The following is a 21,024-nucleotide window of genomic DNA, read 5'->3' as shown; positions in this document are numbered from 1 at the left end:
AATCTTGATAATTAATTTAAATGTTACCACTAACCGTACTTTGTACTTTAGATGATAAAGATTCGCCCCACAAAAAGTACTTAGAGTATCCCATTAGATTATGCAAAGAAAAGATATTCAATTTTATTGAACCGCATGTTATAGTTTATATGTCTATTAAAGATTACGAACGGTTTGGTTAAAATAATTTATTGTTTTCGGAATTGGTTTCAAAGTCAAAGTAAGTCAACCGATTACTTGATTTGATTGGAAAAAAGATAATAAAAAAGGCTTAACTTAGTTTATGCTTTAATTGTTTGTTTCTCTCATCTGTTGATCAGATTTCAAATCAGACGTCATTTCATGGAGTTGTCTAAGAGTTTTCTACACAGATCCGGTTTTAAACTCCCACTACAATCTTCTGGTTTCTCGTTACTATTAATTCTCCCTCCTCCTGACTCGTGTTTAGTTTTGAAGCAGTTGGTTTGAATTTTGGCAAAATGGCACTAAATCTTCAAGATGTTTCCGAAATTCTCTTCTCTTACGTTCGTTTAACGGATGCGGTTACAGCAGAGGTTGGGATATGGGTTACGGGCTATAGGGGCGGCTCAATCAGTGGGAAGTCCGTTCCTCTCGAAACGGTTGCTAATCGAGCTCGGTCTCCGTCCGGGAGTGTTGCCCTGTTTCTGCTGTTGTCCCCCACCTGGGAGGTGGTGGCAACAGGATTAAGTACAACATACATATGCAGCTATTTCATACATTTTAGTGGGTATGGTATGGAATTGTTATTTATCGTATTATTTACTCTTTCTCATTTTTGGATTGAAGTATTTCTCAGTTTTTGCTTTCAGTGTTTCCTTTCATTTTCGCTAATACTTTTTCTCCTGACGCTGGCGGTGGGTTCCGACAACGGGTTCTGTGCCTTCGTGTGCGTGCGTGTGTGTGTGTGTGTGTGTGTGTTCAATCGTCCATCGGTATCGGTGTGACCATTGTTGTTTGATGCAATTTCCACTTGTTCAACTATCAATAATCTTATAAATTAGAAAAACAGCGCAACTCGACTTCGACTTCCGCGAAGTCCTGCCCGGAACTGCGATGACGATGGAGCGAAGGACTTAGACCTGATTGATGGGCGCGTACCGGTGCACCTTTGGTTGCTTCGGCTCCTTGCTGGCCGGCTTCACAATATCCTCGCTGAGCTTCTGGTAAACGAAGGAATTCTTCGAGGCCAGCAGAGCCATGCGGTAGCGCTCGCCGCGCTTACGCAGAACCATAATGACGACCTTGGCAATGGCCAACAGAATGAGGACCACACACGAGACCACGAGGATCATTGGGATCAAGAAGTTGTACCCGCCATAGTATATGTGGCCGCGCTCAATGAAGATCTCCTCCTCATCTGAGTTGTCCAAGCCGAATTTCTCTGGAATGGATAAATAACGCACAAGTTAAGTCAGCCGCAAGCCCCCTTTGTGAAAGTTGAACTCACCCAGCAGGAATCTGTCACGTGTCTCCTTGGACATGTCGATCTCCTCCACCTTGAGGCCATGGTTCTTCAGCTTAGGCTTCACCTCTTTCTCCAAATACTTGTCAAAGTCATTCTCGGTCTTAGTCTTGGTATTGATCTTATCCTTGGCATCCTCGAAGCGCTCATCATTATCGTCGTCATCGTCATCATCATCGTCGTCATCCTCTTCGCTGTCATAGTCAACCTCAGCATCATCCTCCTTGTCCTCGCCACCGTTGTTCAGATCCTCCTCAGCAGTGTCTTCCTCCTTGGCGTTGGCCGAACCCTTCATGATCTTCTGCATGCTGATCAACTTGCTTTTGTCCAGCACACTCTTATCCAAGACACTGAGCAGCTTCTGCTCGTCCTCATCCAGCTTCTTCTCGCTCTCCTTCAGACGCTTCTCCAGCTTCTGCTCCGCCCTATCGGCCTTGGCCATGGCCCCTTCCTCGTGCTTGCACACCTCGTGGGCCAGTTGAGCCCAGCCTGCCTGGGCCTGCGTCTCCAGTTCGAGGATGGTGGCGTCATCCTCCAGATTGGCCAGCACCGGCATCTTCTTGGGCGTCATCTGCATCTGCAGGGTAACGTAGCTGATGAAGTCTTGGAACTCGGCGTTGCACTTGAGCGGATTGCCGTTGATGTCCAGGGAGCGCAGGTTCTTGAAACTTTTCACGTCGGCCGAGGAGATCTTCTTGATCAAGTTTCCGGAGGCGTTGAAGCTGCGCAAGCTCTCGAAAATCTTGTAGCCAACGCCCAGCTGCCTGTCCGAGAGGAGCGAGGTCAGCTCACAGTCATTCACGTCCAGAGCCCGCAGCTGGTGCAGGGGCATGAACAGGCGCACGGACAGCCGACTGATGGGATTTCCCGCCAGGTTTAGCTTGGTCAGCTCGTTGTTCTCCATGAAGGTGAGGTCGTCCAGCTTGGCAATCAGATTGTTGCTCAGATCCAAGTCAATCAGCTTGTTCAGCGTGGTGAAGATCTCACGCGGCAGATGGTTGATGTTGTTCCACGCCAGCTTTAGGGTGGTCAGGTGGGGCATTGTCGAGAAGGTCTTGTGTCCCAGGGGGCCTATGGCGCAGTTGGAGATGTCCAGGTAGTAGACGGTGAATTCTCCGTTGTAGCTGAGGAAGCCATCGGTGGGCAGCTGGCTGAGGCGCGGATTGTCGTTAAGCCGGATCACATCCAACTCGGAGTTCTTGAAGAAGAGCATTCCGGATATCTGGTCCAGTTCGTTGATGGACAAATCAATATGGCGCAGACTCTTCAGAGTGAGGAACGAGTCCGGCTGGATCTTGGTGATGCCGTTGCCCTTCAGGTTCAGGTTGGTCAGTCCGGGCATCTTGTCGAACATGCTGTGGTGGACCTGGACAATCGAGTTGAAGCTCAGATCCAGCTGCTGCAGCTCCTTAATGCCGAAGTGCAGGTCGCCCGTAAAGGCGTTATACTTGAGGTGGAGTATGGAGAGTGTGGTTCCGTTGAAGATGCCTCGGGGCAGCTCACTCAGCGAGTTGTACGACAGGTCCAGCTCCTCCAGCGTCTCCACGGGCTCGAACACCTTCTCGGGTATCTTCTTGAGGTTGTTCTGGGCCAGATTGATGAACACGATGTTGGACAGCTTCGAGAAGGCCCTGGGGTTCAGCTCCATAAGGTTGTTGCGCGACAAGTCCAGCTCCTCAATGCTAGAAGACTGAAACGAGGGAGATCATTTCAGATAAAAGATCATTAAAAGCTCTCTCATAAAACCTACCTTGAGGAGGTAGTGGAGGCTGGACATGACGCTGAGGTCATTGCCGGAGATGGTGAGCATGCGCATCTTCTTGTTCTGGGCAAAGGTGTCCGGATTGATGATGGCCAGGCCCACATCCGTCATATTGACCGCGTACAGCTCCTCCAGGCCGTGGAATGCCTCCGGGTGCATGTACTCAATTGTGCAGTTGGCAATCTTAATGGAGGCAACGAACTTCAGGCCCAGACCCTGGAAGAATTTGGGGCCCAGCAGAATCGGGTACTTGGGGCCCACATTGGTCACCACCAGGTCGGTGATGTCCGAGCCGAACTTCTGGGTGCCGGGATCCAGTCTGAAAAACGCGATTCTAATCATCTGATTTCCCTTAAGGGGATGGGTCCGGACTAACCTGCTGCAGGTGGCCACCAGGTAGCTGTTGACGTTTCGGGAGCAGACGCAGTATCTGGGGCAGGGAACATTCTCACTGAACACAACCTGCTCATCGTCGGCCAGATCATCCGCTTCCCCTTGGGGCACATCGTCGTCGTCGTCATCATCATCATCGTCATCGTCGTCCCCGTCGTAGTCCTCGTAGTTGGAGTCGTTTTCGGTGTCAATGGTGTTCTCCTTGGTCTTCGACACAGCGCCCTTCACCTGCATGATGAACTTCGTTATACATACATAGAACTTGGATCTAAAAGATACCACTTACCTTTGACTTGGTGGAGGCGTTTTCCACGATGGGCAGCAGCTTGGGCTGGCGGGTGGTGGTGGTTCGGCTCTTCTTGGGACTTGCGCTGGTCGAGGTCTCCTTTTCCTCATCAAAGTATGTGTAGTCGTCCTCATCGTAGCCATAGTTGTCGTCATACTCCTCATTCTCATCGCTGCTGGTGGCATTCTTGCCACTTTTGCTGGCGGTCAGCATGCTGATGACAGTGGAGGTGGCATTCTGTGCCTTGGGCAGCATCTTGTTAAAGCGCGGATCCTCGGCTAGGGCCAGGTTGTGCTTGGATGCCTCCAGCAGATCCTTGAGCGTCTCCTCGCTGATGGGCTGCTGGGTGGTCGAGGCCACAGTCTTCTTGATGGCACTCTTCGTGGTCGTGTCCACCGGCAGCTCCTTCCCCTTGGGCGTGGAGATCTTCAGGCTGTTCTTGTCCGCAATATCCTCGCTGGCGCTCAGCTCGTTGTCCATTATGTCATCGTTAATCAAGTGGATGGTCGGTTTCAGGGTGCTCGAGTGGCTGGCCCGTAGCGCCCCAAGGCACACGACCAACAACAGCACCAGTCTCGCCTGGCGACCCATTCTAAGATTAGCGGATGAGCAAACTAAAATGGACCAAGAGGAGTTTGTACAGTAACTACGCGACGATAGGTGTTTGCTTCGCTTTGCTTCCTAGAAAACTCTACTGACTCGGCGACTCACAGCCTTTAATGGGAAGCACGTTGGAGCCTCCTACTCCACTATCTTATCGGTAATTGTTGAATGCAGATAAGCAGATAAACATTTATTGAATCAACAACGAGAGCTGCAGGTGGAAGCACTCATGGCTACACTCACTAGGCACCTATTCATGCTGCCTCGAATACAACGCATTATATCACTAATTTCCCCCAAAATGCCCTGCATCATCATCAGGGATTTACTTCAGCACTTGGCTGAATGTTGACGCGATGAATTAGCACCCACCCGACTCGATGGAGTTGACATCATTCGCGGGCGCAATGGAAATGCTAATTTTACAACAAACGAAAACCTAGGAGGAGAGTTTCCAAATGTTTGCTTATCGTTGAATGGCAATTGGTTCGTCGCTCCCTGGTTCCATGGCCTGATAAACAAACGTCAATGATTCTTCGAGTATTTTAAAACTTGTTACTAAGAATCGGGGAAAGCAGTTGGTACTTTCGGATCCGTAAAGTATGTACTTCCCACCCATTCAATCATCCAACCATCTACCTTTAAAGTATGAGTAATTCGCATTGAAAATCTGTAGGTTACTACTGCAACTGCAGGTCTGATACTCGGATAAAAGCGGCATCTCAGTCGCAGTCTCAGTTTCTGTTTGTCGTCAGCAGAGATCATTTTTTTTGTATATTTATTTGTTGAGTCTCGTTTGTTGTTTGCCCTTTGATTATAGCCGACTGCCTTGCGTACTCTTCCAAACTGATTGAGTAATCAGAATCGGGCAAGAGAGTTGACGCTTTTCAATGCCAATCATTAGCTCAGGGGATCCCCAGCTCCTCTCCACCCCACCTGAGAGCAATTTAGAACTCGTTTTCCAGATATCTTGTTCCCAGAAATCCAGAACCGGCCGATCAAGCGACACATGAACTCTCTTAATCTTATGCAATATTGAATTAAATTCCAATGCCATTTTCCCCATGAAGTGCTTCGATTCGGTGTGGATTCCGTCTTGGCTTGGAGCCGTTCTGGAACTCGCCTCTGTTTGCCATCGTTTTCATGGCAAAGCAAATAATTCGCAATGCGGTAAACAAAGAGCTTTAGGTTTAATTGTTGTGGCAAAGAACGAGAGGATAGGGAAGCGACGATACGAGCCAGAATAGGGAATTGTAGGGAAATGCGCAGTAAGCGAACTTGGCAGCACATCGGCAGCGACAGCGACAACAAGAACGAGAACACAGTTATCTAGTCAATGTATGACAATACGTACATATATGAGTGGATATACATTTGTACATATATGTATACGTATGTACTAGATATATCTAAATATGTACAAAAGTACACTGGAAAAATGCCTCCGAATGTAGTTCAAAGAATTCCAGAAGACCTGGAAATAATCAATACCCTTCGCTATAGTCTATTCAGGATAAAAGAGGGTTCCCGCGTTGTTCTCGATTTTTTCTCAGTGCATTTGTAAGAGCATTTAATTAGATATACAAACGCAGACCCAGACAGAAATTGCTTAGCCAGCTCTTGCCCTGGCTTATACCCGGGATCGGGGCTCTGTCTGCCTGCCGCACAGAAATTTGTGTGTGGGTGTCAAGTTGAGTGTTTGTGCAACGATCTCTCCTCGCTGTGGGTGCCTGCCTCTCTGCCTCTCTGCCCCACACCAGCACCCAGGGGAAACTGCAGCAGAGGCCCAGGCCCGCATTAAACGTGTTTAGGTCTTTTGGCTAACATTTCATCGAGTCACGAAAGATTTTCTGAGGCAGACAAAGTTTTTGGCCCGACTCGGGCCAAGGCGCCGCCGACACTCCACTCCACTCCACTCCACTCCGAACATAATTAATTCCATTTCTGTCATTGCAACGACATGTATATGTGTAAACGCCGATATCCATACACATGCACGCTGTACGGCTATATGGCTATATGGCTGTGTGGATACATGGCTTTAATAGCTGCGTGTGTGGAGCGGAGCCGATGTTGTTCAAGTTTAGAGAGTAAAAACCGGTAACTGGCACTGGCACTGGCACTGGCCATACTTGTACGTGTATGCAAATCAGCCTCAGAGTCGGAAACCCGTGAGTCAACCAATTCATCATATGGCAGCTATCTGTAGAGATTAGCTCTAGTTGGGAAATATGTCTATCTATACTCGTGGTACGTCTATTACCGCTCCCTTAGCCCCCACATATCACTCCCCCAAACAATGAAATTAAATGGATACGAGTGGCTTTTGATGTAGTGCATCTAATTAAATCAATCTTTCTGTCTCTGTCTGAGCGAACAATCAATTAATATAAAATCAATGGGAAATGCTTTCCTGAAACCGCTTTCTAGAACACTTTGACATTCGATCGAGATACATTTTGTACACATACTACAGGCTGCTACAGTTTACGGCCTTTGTAACCAGACACGGAAACAGAACGTTTTGTCCAAGGGTTATGTTATCCATACACAAATATACTTCCATAAAGTATCGCATATCCAACTGATTCGATGTCGTGATACCAGCAGCGTTTAAACTGAAAACACCAACATTTTTCTATTTCATTAATGGAAATTTATTATAGTTTTTAGTTGATTTTTCTGGCTTGTTTTCAGTTGAATTTTTATCAACTGGTTGTGGCATCTGGTCGGGTTTGTCAACAGATTTGAATGATGGTCTCCCTCCCTTGGGGTCTCGTGTTACACAAAAATGTCATGTGGGGCCGCATAGCAGCTGGGGACTGGACCTGGACCTGGAACCATGGAAAGTTATCGAATTGTGGACGGGCGCAGTCGGTTGGAAATTGGAAACTGGGTGTGACCCTTGGCCACAAAAATATTATGAATTGTTTTCTTCCCCAGAGAGAAAGAGAGAGGGAGCGATATTCGCTTGGAATGTCTCGGAGAGCAGCGGGATCAGGAAGGTCAGCTAATGAACCCCTGAAAACGGTATCGAACTCAGGTAGTTTCGCCTTGACTCCGGCTTAAGATCACCCGACAAAAATTGTCTTTGGCATTACCCAGAAATACCCGAAATCACTCTCCGCAAACATGTGTATGCGTGGGTGGATAATGATTGAGATGTCTGCGTAAAAATAGCATTCCATCGTTAACAGGAAGTGAAACGAGAGGAAGAGACAGACATCCGAGTAGGTAGGGGATCATCCCAGCTTGTTTTTTTTTTTATTTTTCAGAAACAGACACATCTGTTGTTCCTTTTAAGGATATCGATTCATGGGAAGACGAAGACGAAGACCGGCTCGAAGCGGAAATAACTTAGCCGATGCCTTGATTAGGGTGGAAACACAGGTAAACCAAATCGAGCTGCAAGTATCTGTGGATCACGACTCAATCACATTTGTTGACCGATTCATTAGCATCACGAGTTGTTGAGTGGATGGATGGAGTTTTATGGTCATGATTTTTGCGTAATGAGCCAGCCGCTCCAACTCCCAAATGTGCATTCTGCCCCCCTTCACACAGGGGAATATAGATTCCAGTGTATACTGCCCATATCCTATACGAGTGATGCCATTCTGGCACATAATTTCTGCAACATTAATTTCTGCTAAGCAAGCAAGTACAATGGCAAAAATTGCCCAAGGCGGGCACATAAAAAAATATACAGAAATATAAAAAATGCCGACATTTGACCACACACACAGAAAGCAAATACAGACACACACACACGCACACATCGACATCGGCTATAAAAAGGGGGAAACTGTGGCTTCGAAAGATGGTAAGACTGGTTTTTTTCGGCTGGAAATTGCGACTCGAACGCGAAGCAGCTGTGACGTCCGCCGCCAAGCGGCAATTGGAGTGTAAGCCAAGTTAGCCCGTTGCGGTGGCGGCCAAAAGTCAGACAGATGACTTTTCGAGTTACGAAAATTCTGGCTAAAAGCGATTTCAATTTACTCAGCAATTACAAAGAGAGAATTTCTGTATAAAGGCTTAAGTGCCACGAACATTCCTATTTAAATATTTGTATTTGCCAGTTGCTTGAACTCAAATAGTTCCCGACTTGCCCGCTGTCTGCTGAAGTCCAACTAAACTGATTAGCTATATATAATTAAATACAGATTAATCAATATGACACTTTCTACAGTCTAGAAACTTGTGAGGATTATAATCTTAGAACGCAATGAGTACGAACCTATTCCCACATTGAATCTTTAGAACGAATTGAAACGAGCTCAGATTCCATATTCCATCACAAATACGTAATGAATATAAAAATAATGTCATAACAAGTACCTATGTATATTTGAAATATTTTAGCTTAAAAAGCACTGCACTGGGATTCCCTTTCTGATTACTTCTCACTCTAAGAATCGGCTATGGTCTGTTCGTATCATCGCATGATACCATTTATTGACTTATATGATCAATCAGGCTTTAAATTTCCACTGTCCTGCGAAAAATGTAGCTGATAAAGTGCATTTGCTGTTGCTCGTATCTTAGCAGAGGGCCTGGGGGGCTCAAGGAAAGAGCTGGAGTTCAGTGCAGTTATTAAAATGATCGTAAATTGATTTCAGCCATTCGACGTGGAAATTTATGTCTGCTTCCTCCCTTCAGGCTGCACTTGTTCTTTGTTCATACAGATATCATACAGATATGCGTATATATAGCACTGATATTGAACAGGAAGCTGGGTATAAATTAAGAACTTAAGGAGCCATCACCATCACCAGATGATCAGCCGAAACCGGCTCGAACCAGGCGAGGGCGAGAGCGAGGACGATGGCGAGGGCGGTTCATTAGCGGGCTATGGACAGACTGCCATCAGTTCCAGTTTGTGGGTAATTCAGAATTAGGATCGGGGATCGGTTGGTTTTGGCCTGGCTTGGCCTGGGCTGGCACGACTCTGACAGGGACAGAATAGAAAAACGCTTTTCATTGTTTGAGCCGACAGAAACCTGATTTGTTTCCACAGTAAAGTGCGACTTTTGAAAAACATTTTCCCCGACTTTGTTGGCACGCTAAACTTTGCACTCCGCTGGGGCTTTTGTTGCAAACAGAACAAAGGCGGAGCGGGACGGTTGGGACTATGGCCATCACGTATTGTTTTATCGGAACGAGTCGGTTTAACTGCTCGTAGTCGAATGCATGGAATTGTCACAGCGTTGAGACATCTCTATATATTTATTAAGTGTCGGTGGGTCCTCAGCCCTGAGTGGCATTGAGTTCGACTGTCAAATTGCTGACATTATCACAAAACCCAGACGAATGCCGCGCCCAGTCCAAGAGCTGCAATTTGCGTCACACATTTCGCTTTTGAGGTGCGGAAAAGCCCCTCTCCCAGCTGAGCAGTCTCCGCATTAATTAGGTGCAAGAAAATCGAATTTCAAATGCGATTCCAGTGCTCGGTCTCGTTTAGGCGTCTGCCAACGTGGCTAACTTCGAGTTTGGCCCGTTTCTGGCCACATTCCATACGGCCCAAACGTGCACAGAGGCACGGGCACAGGCACGGGCACGACGCTCCACTGAGTCACTGCAGGCGAAGACTCTCCGCATTTTATCGACATGGCAATGGGTGCTATCCAAAACCAGACCGCAACTCGGACCGGACCCTGAACCATAAGCTCATACGATGTGAAATCGGCTTAAGTTTGGAAGCCTGAGTTATAGGTTGAGCGAACCAAATTACAAGGCCCCCCCAAAGAAGCTGAGCTCCATTTGGCTTCCCGAGAGCCTTAGGCCCGCTTATCCCCAAGCCCTCTTGATTCAGAGTATTCAAAGTTCGGCCCTCGATGGCCAGAGTGTGTTTGATTGCGAATGAGGTGAAAGTTGCCCTCAAGAACTGTCGCCAAATGGGGGCTTGGGCAGGGAGAAATACATACATATGTACTTCCTCATATATCATATAGATATGTACATAAATCAGCTATGGTGGGAGCTTGCACCAGCTGGAACGGTGTTGATCAGCTGCTGTCATATGCAGACAGACAATTTGCGGGCCAGGCCAGGCGGTGACTAATCTTTTATGGCATCTGATTAGAATTGTGCAAAAATTGATTAATCTTCCGTTGTCTCTCTGGCTGGCTGTCAGGCTTGATTGATTAGAGTCAGGGTTAAGGTAAAATGTCAACGAATTTTTACTGTGGGTGCGAAACACGAGCACAACTATGTACAGCTGGTTGAGGCCACACTGGCACTGGCACTAGCACTAGCGAGTGCAATTTCATGCTCAATTGAGCAGGGAAAGAAAAGGCTAAGCTTGGTTAGGAGAGAGCTGCATTTGGCGCCCTCCTATCCTGGGTGGGATGAGAATGACATCATTGTGTGTGTCAAGCAGTTAAAACACGAAGCTGGATCGTTAAAATCACTCAAAATAGTTTGCTTTTTTCGCTGTTTTCGAACGACAGTCATGTGCCAAAAGCAGAAACCAAGCTCCCCAAGAGACTTATTACGCATCCGCCGCATGTGCCGACACTTAAGTTCTGTAAGACTAAACCGAGTTTACCCACACATACAGCACTCGGTGCGGCATTAAGTGGTCCAAGCTGCAGTTGTTGTTAGATGTTTGCCTGGGCACTTAACAAAAAAAGATTTGATAGTTGAGTATTCATAATTTGCCGTGCGGGGAGATGGAGACAGCGACAGCAGGGTTTGCTGTATACATATCTACGGCTATGTTGATATAAGTATACAATAGGTATTCTCTGGTCAATTACCAGCCATGAAACCAGCCAGAGCAGAGAGTAATGTGACCTCATTAACTCCACTCATACAACCACAAACTTACACTCGCACTCGCCTTCTCACAGAGGGAGCGAAAGAGAGAGACGGAATAGAGTCAAAGTCTGAGTCGGCAAACGAATCTGTTTGCTTTTGGCCTTTTATCTTTATAAATACGCTTGTGGGGCCGGCTTTTGTAGCGATTAGATAGTGCACCACAGCCGACAACTGGCGACAGTTGACGGAGAAGTCCCACCTGCAGTGGTAAGAATGCCCAGCCCAGTCCCACCCTGCTCAGCCCCCAGCCCTATCCCGAAATGAAACCGAATCAAAATTTGCATACATAAGCGTTTTCAAGGAATTCAAAGAGCACACACCTCTGGCTGATTACGTCTGGAAAACCGAGTCGCACCTCAAAATCAAATGAACAGATCGCAGAGCAATCATTTCAGTAAAATTCATTTAAATTCCAGCTTCGTTTTCACAGAGACACAGCGACAGCAACAGTGGGGTATAAAAATAGCATTAAAATTGAAAATCGATTGGAACTGGTTCTGAATTATGCATAGAAATAATTTATTTCTTTTTTTTTGAGAATATTTCGTTGTTTCTGTTATTGGAATTAAAACCCCCTTCTACCGCACTCTAACCGAAATATGTTTGGCTGATTAATTGGGGGCCATTTCAGGAAGCTTTTCGAGTTGTTTATTTGCATACAATAGTTTGTATAATATTTGTGTTTATCGGTTAATACTCGAATACAGATTGCTGTAAAAATAGAAGCTCTAATTCGTAATGGCCTTAAGTGTTTTCCAATATTTCCACGCGTTATTTGCCCATCATTGCATGCCCAATGTATGCAAACTATGATCATGGTCTTGCTATAGAGATCTATTGCTCTCTGTACCCCGTCTTTCTGATAGTTTTGTTGTTTTTTGCAGCAACGCGTTGAATTTGTGATGAAGGTGACTTCTTTTTGAGTAAATGCATTACCGGTTTGTTCACCCCTTTCCCGCACTCTGTCCACCCCGTTACCACTGCCAGCGAGAGTCGAGTTTTTACATACACCAACAGACGACACTCACACTAGCTCACTCACACACAGGTGTAATCTTATCTATGTACTTCTCTTGCTTGCGTTTGTAGCATTTGTTGTTGTCTCTTAACTGTTTCATTATTCTGCTTAAACTTATCTTCTCTCTGTTTTAAATTCCCCGATTCCCTGCAGGGCAAATGCACTAAGCTCCGCTATATGTGCATGTGTGTGTGTGCGTCAATCTTCCTGTTTTGTTCACTTCTAGCCGTGCTGATAAGTAAAACTAACTACAAATTGAAGCTTTGCTTAGCCGTTGATCAGCAGAATTTGGTTAAGATAATTGCGACTTGGTTTGGAAGTTTATATGTCACCACACATATACAGATACACAACCAACACGCAAACACGAGCAGCTGCATCGCTGGGTTCAGCCTGCTGCTGTGTGTGTGTGTGAGTGAGTGCTTGGTTATGTTTTCAGAGATATGGCAGGTAAGCAATGAAGCCACAGGTAGCGTTACCCACACACACACAGACACAGTCACGCACACACATAGTCACATACAGACCGAAAGATACGCTCAGCGAGTGAGACAACCACTTGGGGCAGAGACAGCCGTTTTGCTGTTGTCCCACTCACACTTGGACCCAGGCCTGACGAAATCCCATCCCTCCTCGCTGGCAGTGCACTTTTTTCAATGCCCGCCAGCTCCGACTCTGGATCCCAACGAAGCCTGCATCGGAAGAAAAACTCACCTTTTAGAAAATTCTGCTCGCTGATGGCTACGGCTCAAAAATTGAAGTGGAGTAATCCAAGAATTAGTATTTTCGCTGAAAGAAACACACAAACTTTAGTGGAGATACGCTAGCCACCGCACCTAGAGAGTTCTCTTTCCGGCAGAGTTTATATTTGATATTTTTGATTAAGTCCGATTTTGTTTTCCACGAATTCAAAGGCTGATCACGTGCCCTGGCCGTTAATTCTGCTTAATTGGTGCTAACTTGTTTCAGCTTTACCGATTTCGTTGACTCGTGCGCTCTATCTACCGCGTGTGTGTATATTCCTGTTAGTATGCGATCAACACCTGTTGAAGTTTGAAAATCAACTGATCTGGGCTCACCGTTAAGTCGCAATACGATGGTATATTATGGTATGGTAAGGTACGGTGTTGAATGGTATGTCTGTATGAATAGGTAGGGAAAACTCAGCGATCGGCCTCTTATTGTGGCACCAATGAATGATTATGTCGAATCGCTTCAACGATCATGTGTCATTTGTTATTGTTATTGTTATTATCATATGTTATTGTTATCTTGCATTGGATATTAATTGTTTTATATTTTTTGTTAACTCAAAGGAAGGCCTTTTCTTAGTTGGCCCCACCTCTAAGGCATAACTTACCATGGCATTGGTTGTTTTCGAGTCTTTCCTCTCTCTGGCTCAAATGGCGACGCATCACACATACAAATATATATGCAAGTGTGTTCTGCATTGAACATCTTTTTTAAGTCCCTATCGCTCTTTGGGGACGGGACCTAAGTCATATAGTGGAAAATTTGAAACGAAGTTAAATTTAAAAAAAAAATATTGCGGCGAATGTCTATGTGTTTGACTTCTTAATTTCGTATTTATATAAATAATTAAATTCTAATCTCATCTCTGTCACCAAGCCAACATCTCCCACTAATTATAGGGTATAAAAAGATTTTGTTCCGCAATTGATTCGATAAAATATGCTTAGCCCACTTAACCCCCCTATATTTAAACAGTTAAACAACTTGAGATAAACGGATTTAGAGCGAAAATTCAAAAAACCTGAGATTGGAAGTTTCTATACCCTTTTTTCTTAAATATACCTTTAAAAATGATATTTAAAATTATTGTATTATTATTAAATTAAATGCAGTGAGTCGATAAATCACGCGACAGCTGATCGCTGGTGGTGGCAGTTTCCGAAAAGTCCCTTACCCAGTGGCGCCACCTGGGAGCGCCAGCACACATGTTTTTGGTGTAGAACTCATGTAAGTCGCATGTAGAATTGCAACGTCAAGTGTAATGTCGTTCCAGTGTGTAGTTGCCATGTAGCAGGGTTAATTTTATGTTTCAAAAAACTGAATTAATAACGAATAATATATTTTGTTCCTAAGAATTCACGATGGAAAATCTGTTAAAACCTAGTCTATGCATGCAGGTCTTTCATTATTAATTGTTTTTTTGGCCGCGTACGTTCAGATTTAAGCATGTATTTTTGTATAGCAACGATCTTCAATAGTTTCATAGCTGGCAGTTACCACATTCATAGTACACATGTACAGGTATGTATGTGTGTAAGTGCCCAACTAGATTATTTAAATACGCTTTAATAATATTTATTTTTGTATTCTTTTGAAATTGGAAGTAAACTCGTCAGGATTTCAGTGCGGTCGAGGTTAACTAATTTCTGTTGTATAATTGATAGTAAAGTATCTGCAAAACACCCAACAGTTGGACTGGTTCGATGCCCTGTTTGCCTGCCAAAAAATGAAAATGTGTTTGGCTGATATGAGCACCAGAAAGTCGTTCGACGAACTCGAAAATAAGGCTCAGCTTAAATAGTTATGAGCAAATTGATTATTCAAACGTATCCAACAATAAGCCCAAGGACTACGTTCCACCACTAACTTCATTTAAAGGCAAACCCTCGTGCTGCTTCTTGAAACCCAATAGGCCCCAATATGCGGGCGGCTAAAGCGATTTGTGTGCACCCCCACTATAAAATGCAATAGGCGTGAGACGAACAGCAGTGTGAAGGGTTTGCCATTGAACTGCAGTATCATTATTAATAAATCACAATCGTCTGCATAAGCATTGTGAGAGTCTCCATTGTCGACCACATAGACAATCTGAATTTCCCAGAGGCTGATCAAGAGTAATGCTCTAGACCTGGACAGGAGAAGCTAGCAGGAGAAGCTATATCATTTCCTCCTTGCAAGGTATCTTTGAAATACATTGCAAGCAAATGTGAGCTAATTTTGGAAATTTCATAAAAGATCGTTTCCATTGAATGTCAAAAGTACCTTTTGTACGAGCGATCCTCAGCAGCCTAAAAACGAATCGAAAATAAATGAAAGTCTTGCTGCCAAAATTGGTAACTGGTCAAAGCATGGTCTGGATGCTGCCTGCCGTTGCAGCAGTTTTTTTTGTTATTGTTGTTATTGGTTGATGCTGCTGTCACGCAAACGTCAGCGGAGCAGTGCGGTCCCAGCCTTAGCCTCCTCACGGCATGTATTTCCGTCCGCCAGTCTGCCGGTCTGTCGATTGCCAGTTGACAAAACATGCGCCTGCGCAGTTTTCGCCTTCACATGAATATTTTCTTGTGAAAAATCTCAGCTTTGTGTTCGACGTGGTCGTTCGTTGCCTGGCGGCGTGCAGAGCTTATGTCAAAGGGGGGAAGGGAAGGGTCTATCGTGCATACGGGCGGCTCTGAAATATAATTAGCAGACTTCTGCTTGATCTGTATGAAAACTTGAACTTTAACACAGCTTCAATCCCGAGGGGAGATACGATTCATATCCCCTGTTGACTAAGCCGCTGCAATGGGCATGAATAACATATCGCAGAAAATCGAAAACGAAACAAAAGTCAAGGAGGAACGCAGTTTGCGATGCCAGCACCAAATGCAGCGAGCGACGCCACTGGGGCGCTGCTTGTCGCTGGATCTGGCATTGGAGCTTGGGATCTGTGGATCTGTGGATCTGTGGACGGCGATGGCGTTGAATGGCGACCAGTTGATGGGTGGTGTGCGTGCCTGGAATGGCAAGGGGATTGACGTGAGTGGGGAGATCGGAGATCCCATCAGCTGTAATGATCCTTCAGCTGGATTCTGGTTGACTATGCTAGACCCTACCGGGGAGACGAGACTCTAATCAGCCTACCAGCTGACCTTGACCCAGCAAAACGCGGACCTGCCACAACGGTAAAGTCAGGTTCATGTGCCCCCTTCGGGTGGCGTAGTCTGCCTAGACAAAGAGCTGGCAGCTACAACAAACCTGTCTTGCCAAGATAGCGATACAGGGAGGAGGGAGCACCGCGACCAATTTGGTTAGAGCGGCCTTCTCTGGAGCCGCCTCCCCTCCCCAAGAACTTGGTGGCCTGATTACCATGAAGCTGCCTTGCGTCTGCCTCGCCTAACGAGGCTTGTTGCAAGTTGATTACGTTGATTAGCGACCACCTGCGAATGCCATTTGCCAGTGCCACGGAGTGCGTTCTCCTTTAGCTCTTTAGCCTAAAAAATCGTTATCACTTATCGAGGAAGCTGCATGATTAAACTTAGAGAGAGTAACTGTTTGTCTAATTAATCAGGGTTAAGCGTATTTGTCAGCCTGTCAAAGCGGCCTAAATTGCTTAGACTTATACTAACTAAAAGCTAAGTAATCTTACAGAGACTGTAACTAGGTTAAGGGGCATCCTTGCAGATCTGCCTGTTATAATATTCATTAATGATCTTTTGTTCACAGTCTTCCCGTTCCCCGTTTCCCATTCCATTATTTCATTCTTTGAAGAATTCCTATCTATTTTATATGGAACAATATCTCTCCAATGGCCAGTAACTATCAGTCACGTCGAAATCGTACACTCCTCATCCAGTCTCAGTCCCAGTCCCGTTCCCATTCCATTCTAGGAATGGGCTCAGCCGAAAAGGGAAACTACAGTTATCTGCTTATACATATGCACGGGCAGTTTTCCCTAACCACGTTTACATGATATCATAATTACGTTAAGGAGAGGGCTGGCTCCTCTTTCGAAGCTCCAATGAACTCTCCCAATCAGCGTAACTGTAATCGCGGCGACCACTCGTCCAAGCCATAGCCAAAGCCCAACCCCGGCCCGTTCGAGTCAAAATGTTGATCACGTTACCGCCAGATCATAATATAATAACTTCGAGCTAAGCCTGAACATGAATTTATAGAACAACACGTAGAAACAATTAAAATATCCCAGCACTTTACTTTTTTGTGTGTCGTTTGTTTTGTCTTTCGGCTGGGCCCAAAGAAGGCGACCGAAAATTACACCTAGGCTTAAAATAAATGTCCAGCGCCCAATGAGCCGGAACGTGCGATTTCCATATACGATTTCGATTCGGATTCCTATTGGGATCCGACTGCTGCACCCCCGTGGATGGAGTCGACTCCAAATGCATACATACATACATATATGCAGTTGGTTATGAAACTCGGCTAAGGCGCGCGGGGCCCGATGGTTAATTGTGAATTTCCGGTTCATTGCAGCTCATTTGCCTAACTGGGTATACATACATACTTGTACCTTCCCCGTCCTCCATTGCACAGAGGATGGGGACTGAGCGGATCGTCAATCCATTGTGGGACACTCCAGCAGTCAGTCCGCCAGTCAGCCTGTCACTCAGTCAGTGAGTCAATGAAAACGAAACCCGGGTCGCAGTACATAAAACTTTTCAATCTGGGTCAAGCCAAACTGGCAAATGAGGAGCATTATTCTAGCATTAGATGAAAACGGACGTCAGGGATCCAATTATGAAGATTCTTTTCGTTGCAATTAGTTTTTAAATACACTTGTAATGACATACGTCCTACTTTCCCGTACGGTAAAAATTAGATTAGATTTCCCTCTCAGTAAAAAAATGTTCCACAAAAATAAAATATTATATAATTTTTGCATTTTGATTAAAAATAATTGTTAATGCACACACACAAATAGGTAACACAAATGGAGATATCATATCGAACACTACTATATATCAATATTGACCAAAAATTAACTTTAATCGCATTGTCAAAGCTGTCAGTACTAAAGCTTCCAAGCTAAATTAGTCATGTGCTCTAATCAATTAAGTCAACGCCGCGCCAAGGCAATACAAAGCGAAGTCACTGGATCGATCGCTGGATCGATGGATCCCGATGGTATACGATATAAATTAGCGACTGAGAAATATCATTCTGTTTCAGGAGAACTCCCAACGGGAATCCCATCACCTCGCTTGCACCTTCAGTAGATTTCCCTCAAAAAGCAAAAAAAACATCTGGAAATTGCATAACATTTGGAGGCGATTGCTGATTATTCGGTGGAGAGGTGAGAAGTGATATATTTGTCAGTTGAGAGGGTTAATGTGATTAATAAATATCATGACTATCTAATCGAGAACAGAGCAGATTGTTCGTGACGTTTATACGGAATGGAATCTGATGAACGGGACACACTTTTCGTTCCCTTCCCTCGTGTTACGAAAGTTTTGATAAAGATTTCATAGGAATACGCCAGAAGACGTAATGCGATTATTGAGTAAATAAACCGTTAATCAAACAATCACTTGATATCAACAGCAATGTTATATCATATGTACAAACAAATAAACGTTACATACATATAAGGCGCCTCACAGCCCAAACTTCTTTATTGGCTCAGCTTTTAAGTCTATTCAACCCACCCAGTCGCACTTTAAATAAATATATAATCATCCGAGTTTTATCAATTCGCACTCTGACGTCAGTTGTGCTCTTGCAAGGCTATGGCTATACTGGGCAAATTTGCAATTAAAATTTAGCTTTTGCCAAAATAGAAATCCATTCAGTTTTTGGTTCTTTTCGAACTTTTATCAGCCCCAGAGCGTTGGACACTTCCGATACAATTGACTATTGACGTATACAAAACAGTCGAAAATGCGGCAGCCAGGCAGGTGAAAAGTCTTGTCGAGTGAGATAAACAAAAGCCAAATATACCTTACTTTTTATGTGTCTATATAATATACATACAGGCGGATACTTTATTGCTGATATGTTGGATATCTTGCACGAAAATAGGGTTTATGGGTATGGCCAGAAAAGGGAGACGCCTGCCATGAAATTATGGTGTGGACTCAAAGAAATACCTACAATCGACAAGCAATATATTTACTATTCTTAAAAAATAGATTAAACGAGGGGGAACGTTGTGAGTTGCTGCGGACACCGCAAGTCTACAGTTATACCCGATACTTAGTCAGTATGGCTCTCCTCCGGCAGACGCTGCTAATATTAAACGACACGACAAAGAGTGCGTGCGAGAGAGACAGAAAATCAGTCTGAGCGTGACGTCGGGCGCTGCGTAGCCAGTGCAAATTGATTTGTTCCTTTTGGCTATAAAAATTATCTGATCTGGTCCAGATTCAGCAATCTGATAGATATGGTCGTTATCTATGATTCTGCGTTTTTAGTTTTCTCGAATGTGCAATATTGTGGATGCAACAGATTTTCGTCCTTTGTGGGGGCGGAAGGGGGTGGGGTGAAATTCTGAGATATACGTTTTATAGTGAGATCTAACAGAAGTGCGGATACCAAATTTGGTTACTCTAGCCTTAATAGTCTCTGAGATTTGTGGATGCCCCAGATTTTCGTACATGAAACAGAGCGAGAAAGAATGAAATTGTTTTCTTGATTCTGGCTATAATAATTATACGATCTGGTTGAGATTTTACACTCTAGAACATATAGTCATCCTCTACGATTCTGCGTTTTTGGTTTTATCGTATCTTTAAAAATGTGGATGCCACAGATTTTCGTCCTTTGTGGGGGCGGAAGTGGGCGGGGCGAAGTTTTGAAATATTTCTGTAGCAGTGACATATCACAGAAGTCTGGATACAAAACATCGTTGCTCTAGCTCTTATAGTCTTTGAGCACTAGGCGCTGAAGGGGACGGACAGACGGACGGACGGACGGACAGACGGACAGACAGACATGGCTCAATCGAGTCGGCTATTGATGCTGATCAAGAATATATATACTTTATGGGGTCGGAAACGATGCCTTCTGGACGTTACACACATCCACTTTTACCACAAATCTAATATACCCCAATACTCATTTTGAGTATCGGGTATAAAAATGATTTATATAAAGGGATGTGATAGATTAAGAGAGCTTTTGGTCTGCCTAGGGTATCAGATATTCGATCTTCGCCACGCTGTCTGTGCGCCTGGTCAAAGGCAAATAGTCGACCTGGCGGCTGGCATTTAATTTTTAACGATTAAAGAACAGTTTCGGGTGGGAAATGGCGAGTGCGGATATTTGGCTGGTGAGATAACTTGTTCTGCAACTTGGAAATGCGTTTAATTAGCGATCGGCGCAGAACGGTTACGCAAGCAAAGGGCGCTATGGGCGGAACAGCTGGACATTGGCAGCAGTACATACATACATATGTAGACTGCAGGTGATATCACCACGGAGAAGCACCGAGAACAAACACGGCGAATGTGAGAGCCGATAGCGATAAGATAAAATCCAACTCAAATATTTAACATTGGTATTAACACAAGTTTTGCCACTCTGCTTTTTCATGCTTTTATATAGAAATACCTAGACACGGAGTGCTGTCTTCGTTAACTACAGTGAAGTTCACTCGATTCATAGTCATTCAGAAATGAACATTAACTTTGACCCAGAAACCCAATAAATCGTAAACAAAACTCCCCCACGTACGCACTACGGAGTTGGAGCAGAAGTTGGCGGTGTGTTTGAAGGAGAGAGTCAAAGAGCCGCTAACCAATGTATCTACAAAAGAGAGCAAAACTGCACCGAAAGCTTATCAACTGCTCTCAGATAAACAGCAAAGAATACACATACATATATTATATATATATATTATATATGTATGGAAATTGATAAGATACGATAAAGCTTCTGATCTTCTTACAGCAGGAAATGGAAATTGC

The 21,024-nt window shown here is 44.7% G+C and overlaps 1 protein-coding gene across 1 annotated transcript; it reads right to left on the bottom strand.

The window, feature by feature from the left end:
• Positions 1 to 173: 173 nt before the first annotated feature.
• LOC108159055 lies at positions 174 to 13,445 on the bottom strand. The gene is made up of 7 exons (XM_017291995.2): positions 13,340 to 13,445; positions 13,079 to 13,153; positions 3,925 to 4,538; positions 3,622 to 3,866; positions 3,234 to 3,564; positions 1,469 to 3,173; positions 174 to 1,402 (listed from the first exon to the last, which is right to left on the bottom strand). The coding sequence occupies exons 3-7, from the start codon at positions 4,513 to 4,515 to the stop codon at positions 1,095 to 1,097; spliced, it is 3,180 nt and encodes a 1,059-aa protein (XP_017147484.1). The 5' UTR covers positions 4,516 to 4,538; positions 13,079 to 13,153; positions 13,340 to 13,445; the 3' UTR covers positions 174 to 1,094.
• Positions 13,446 to 21,024: the final 7,579 nt, after the last annotated feature.

Source organism: Drosophila miranda, chromosome 3 (assembly GCF_003369915.1).
Source record: "Drosophila miranda strain MSH22 chromosome 3, D.miranda_PacBio2.1, whole genome shotgun sequence".
Classification (NCBI taxonomy): domain Eukaryota; kingdom Metazoa; phylum Arthropoda; class Insecta; order Diptera; family Drosophilidae; genus Drosophila; species Drosophila miranda.
Note: the sequence above shows the minus strand (reverse complement) of the source record. Positions and strands in the feature narration are given on the sequence as shown.

Excerpts from the sequence above, each read along its gene's own strand:
- LOC108159055 (XM_017291995.2), bottom strand. The coding sequence starts at position 4,515 with ATGGGTCGCCAGGCGAGACTGGTGCTGTTGTTGGTCGTGTGCCTTGGG. Across the intron at positions 3,565-3,621 it reads CTGGTGGCCACCTGCAGCAG|ACTGGATCCCGGCACCCAGA; the intron begins GTTAGTCCGGAC and ends CGCGTTTTTCAG. Across the intron at positions 3,174-3,233 it reads GCCTCCACTACCTCCTCAAG|TCTTCTAGCATTGAGGAGCT; the intron begins GTAGGTTTTATG and ends CCCTCGTTTCAG.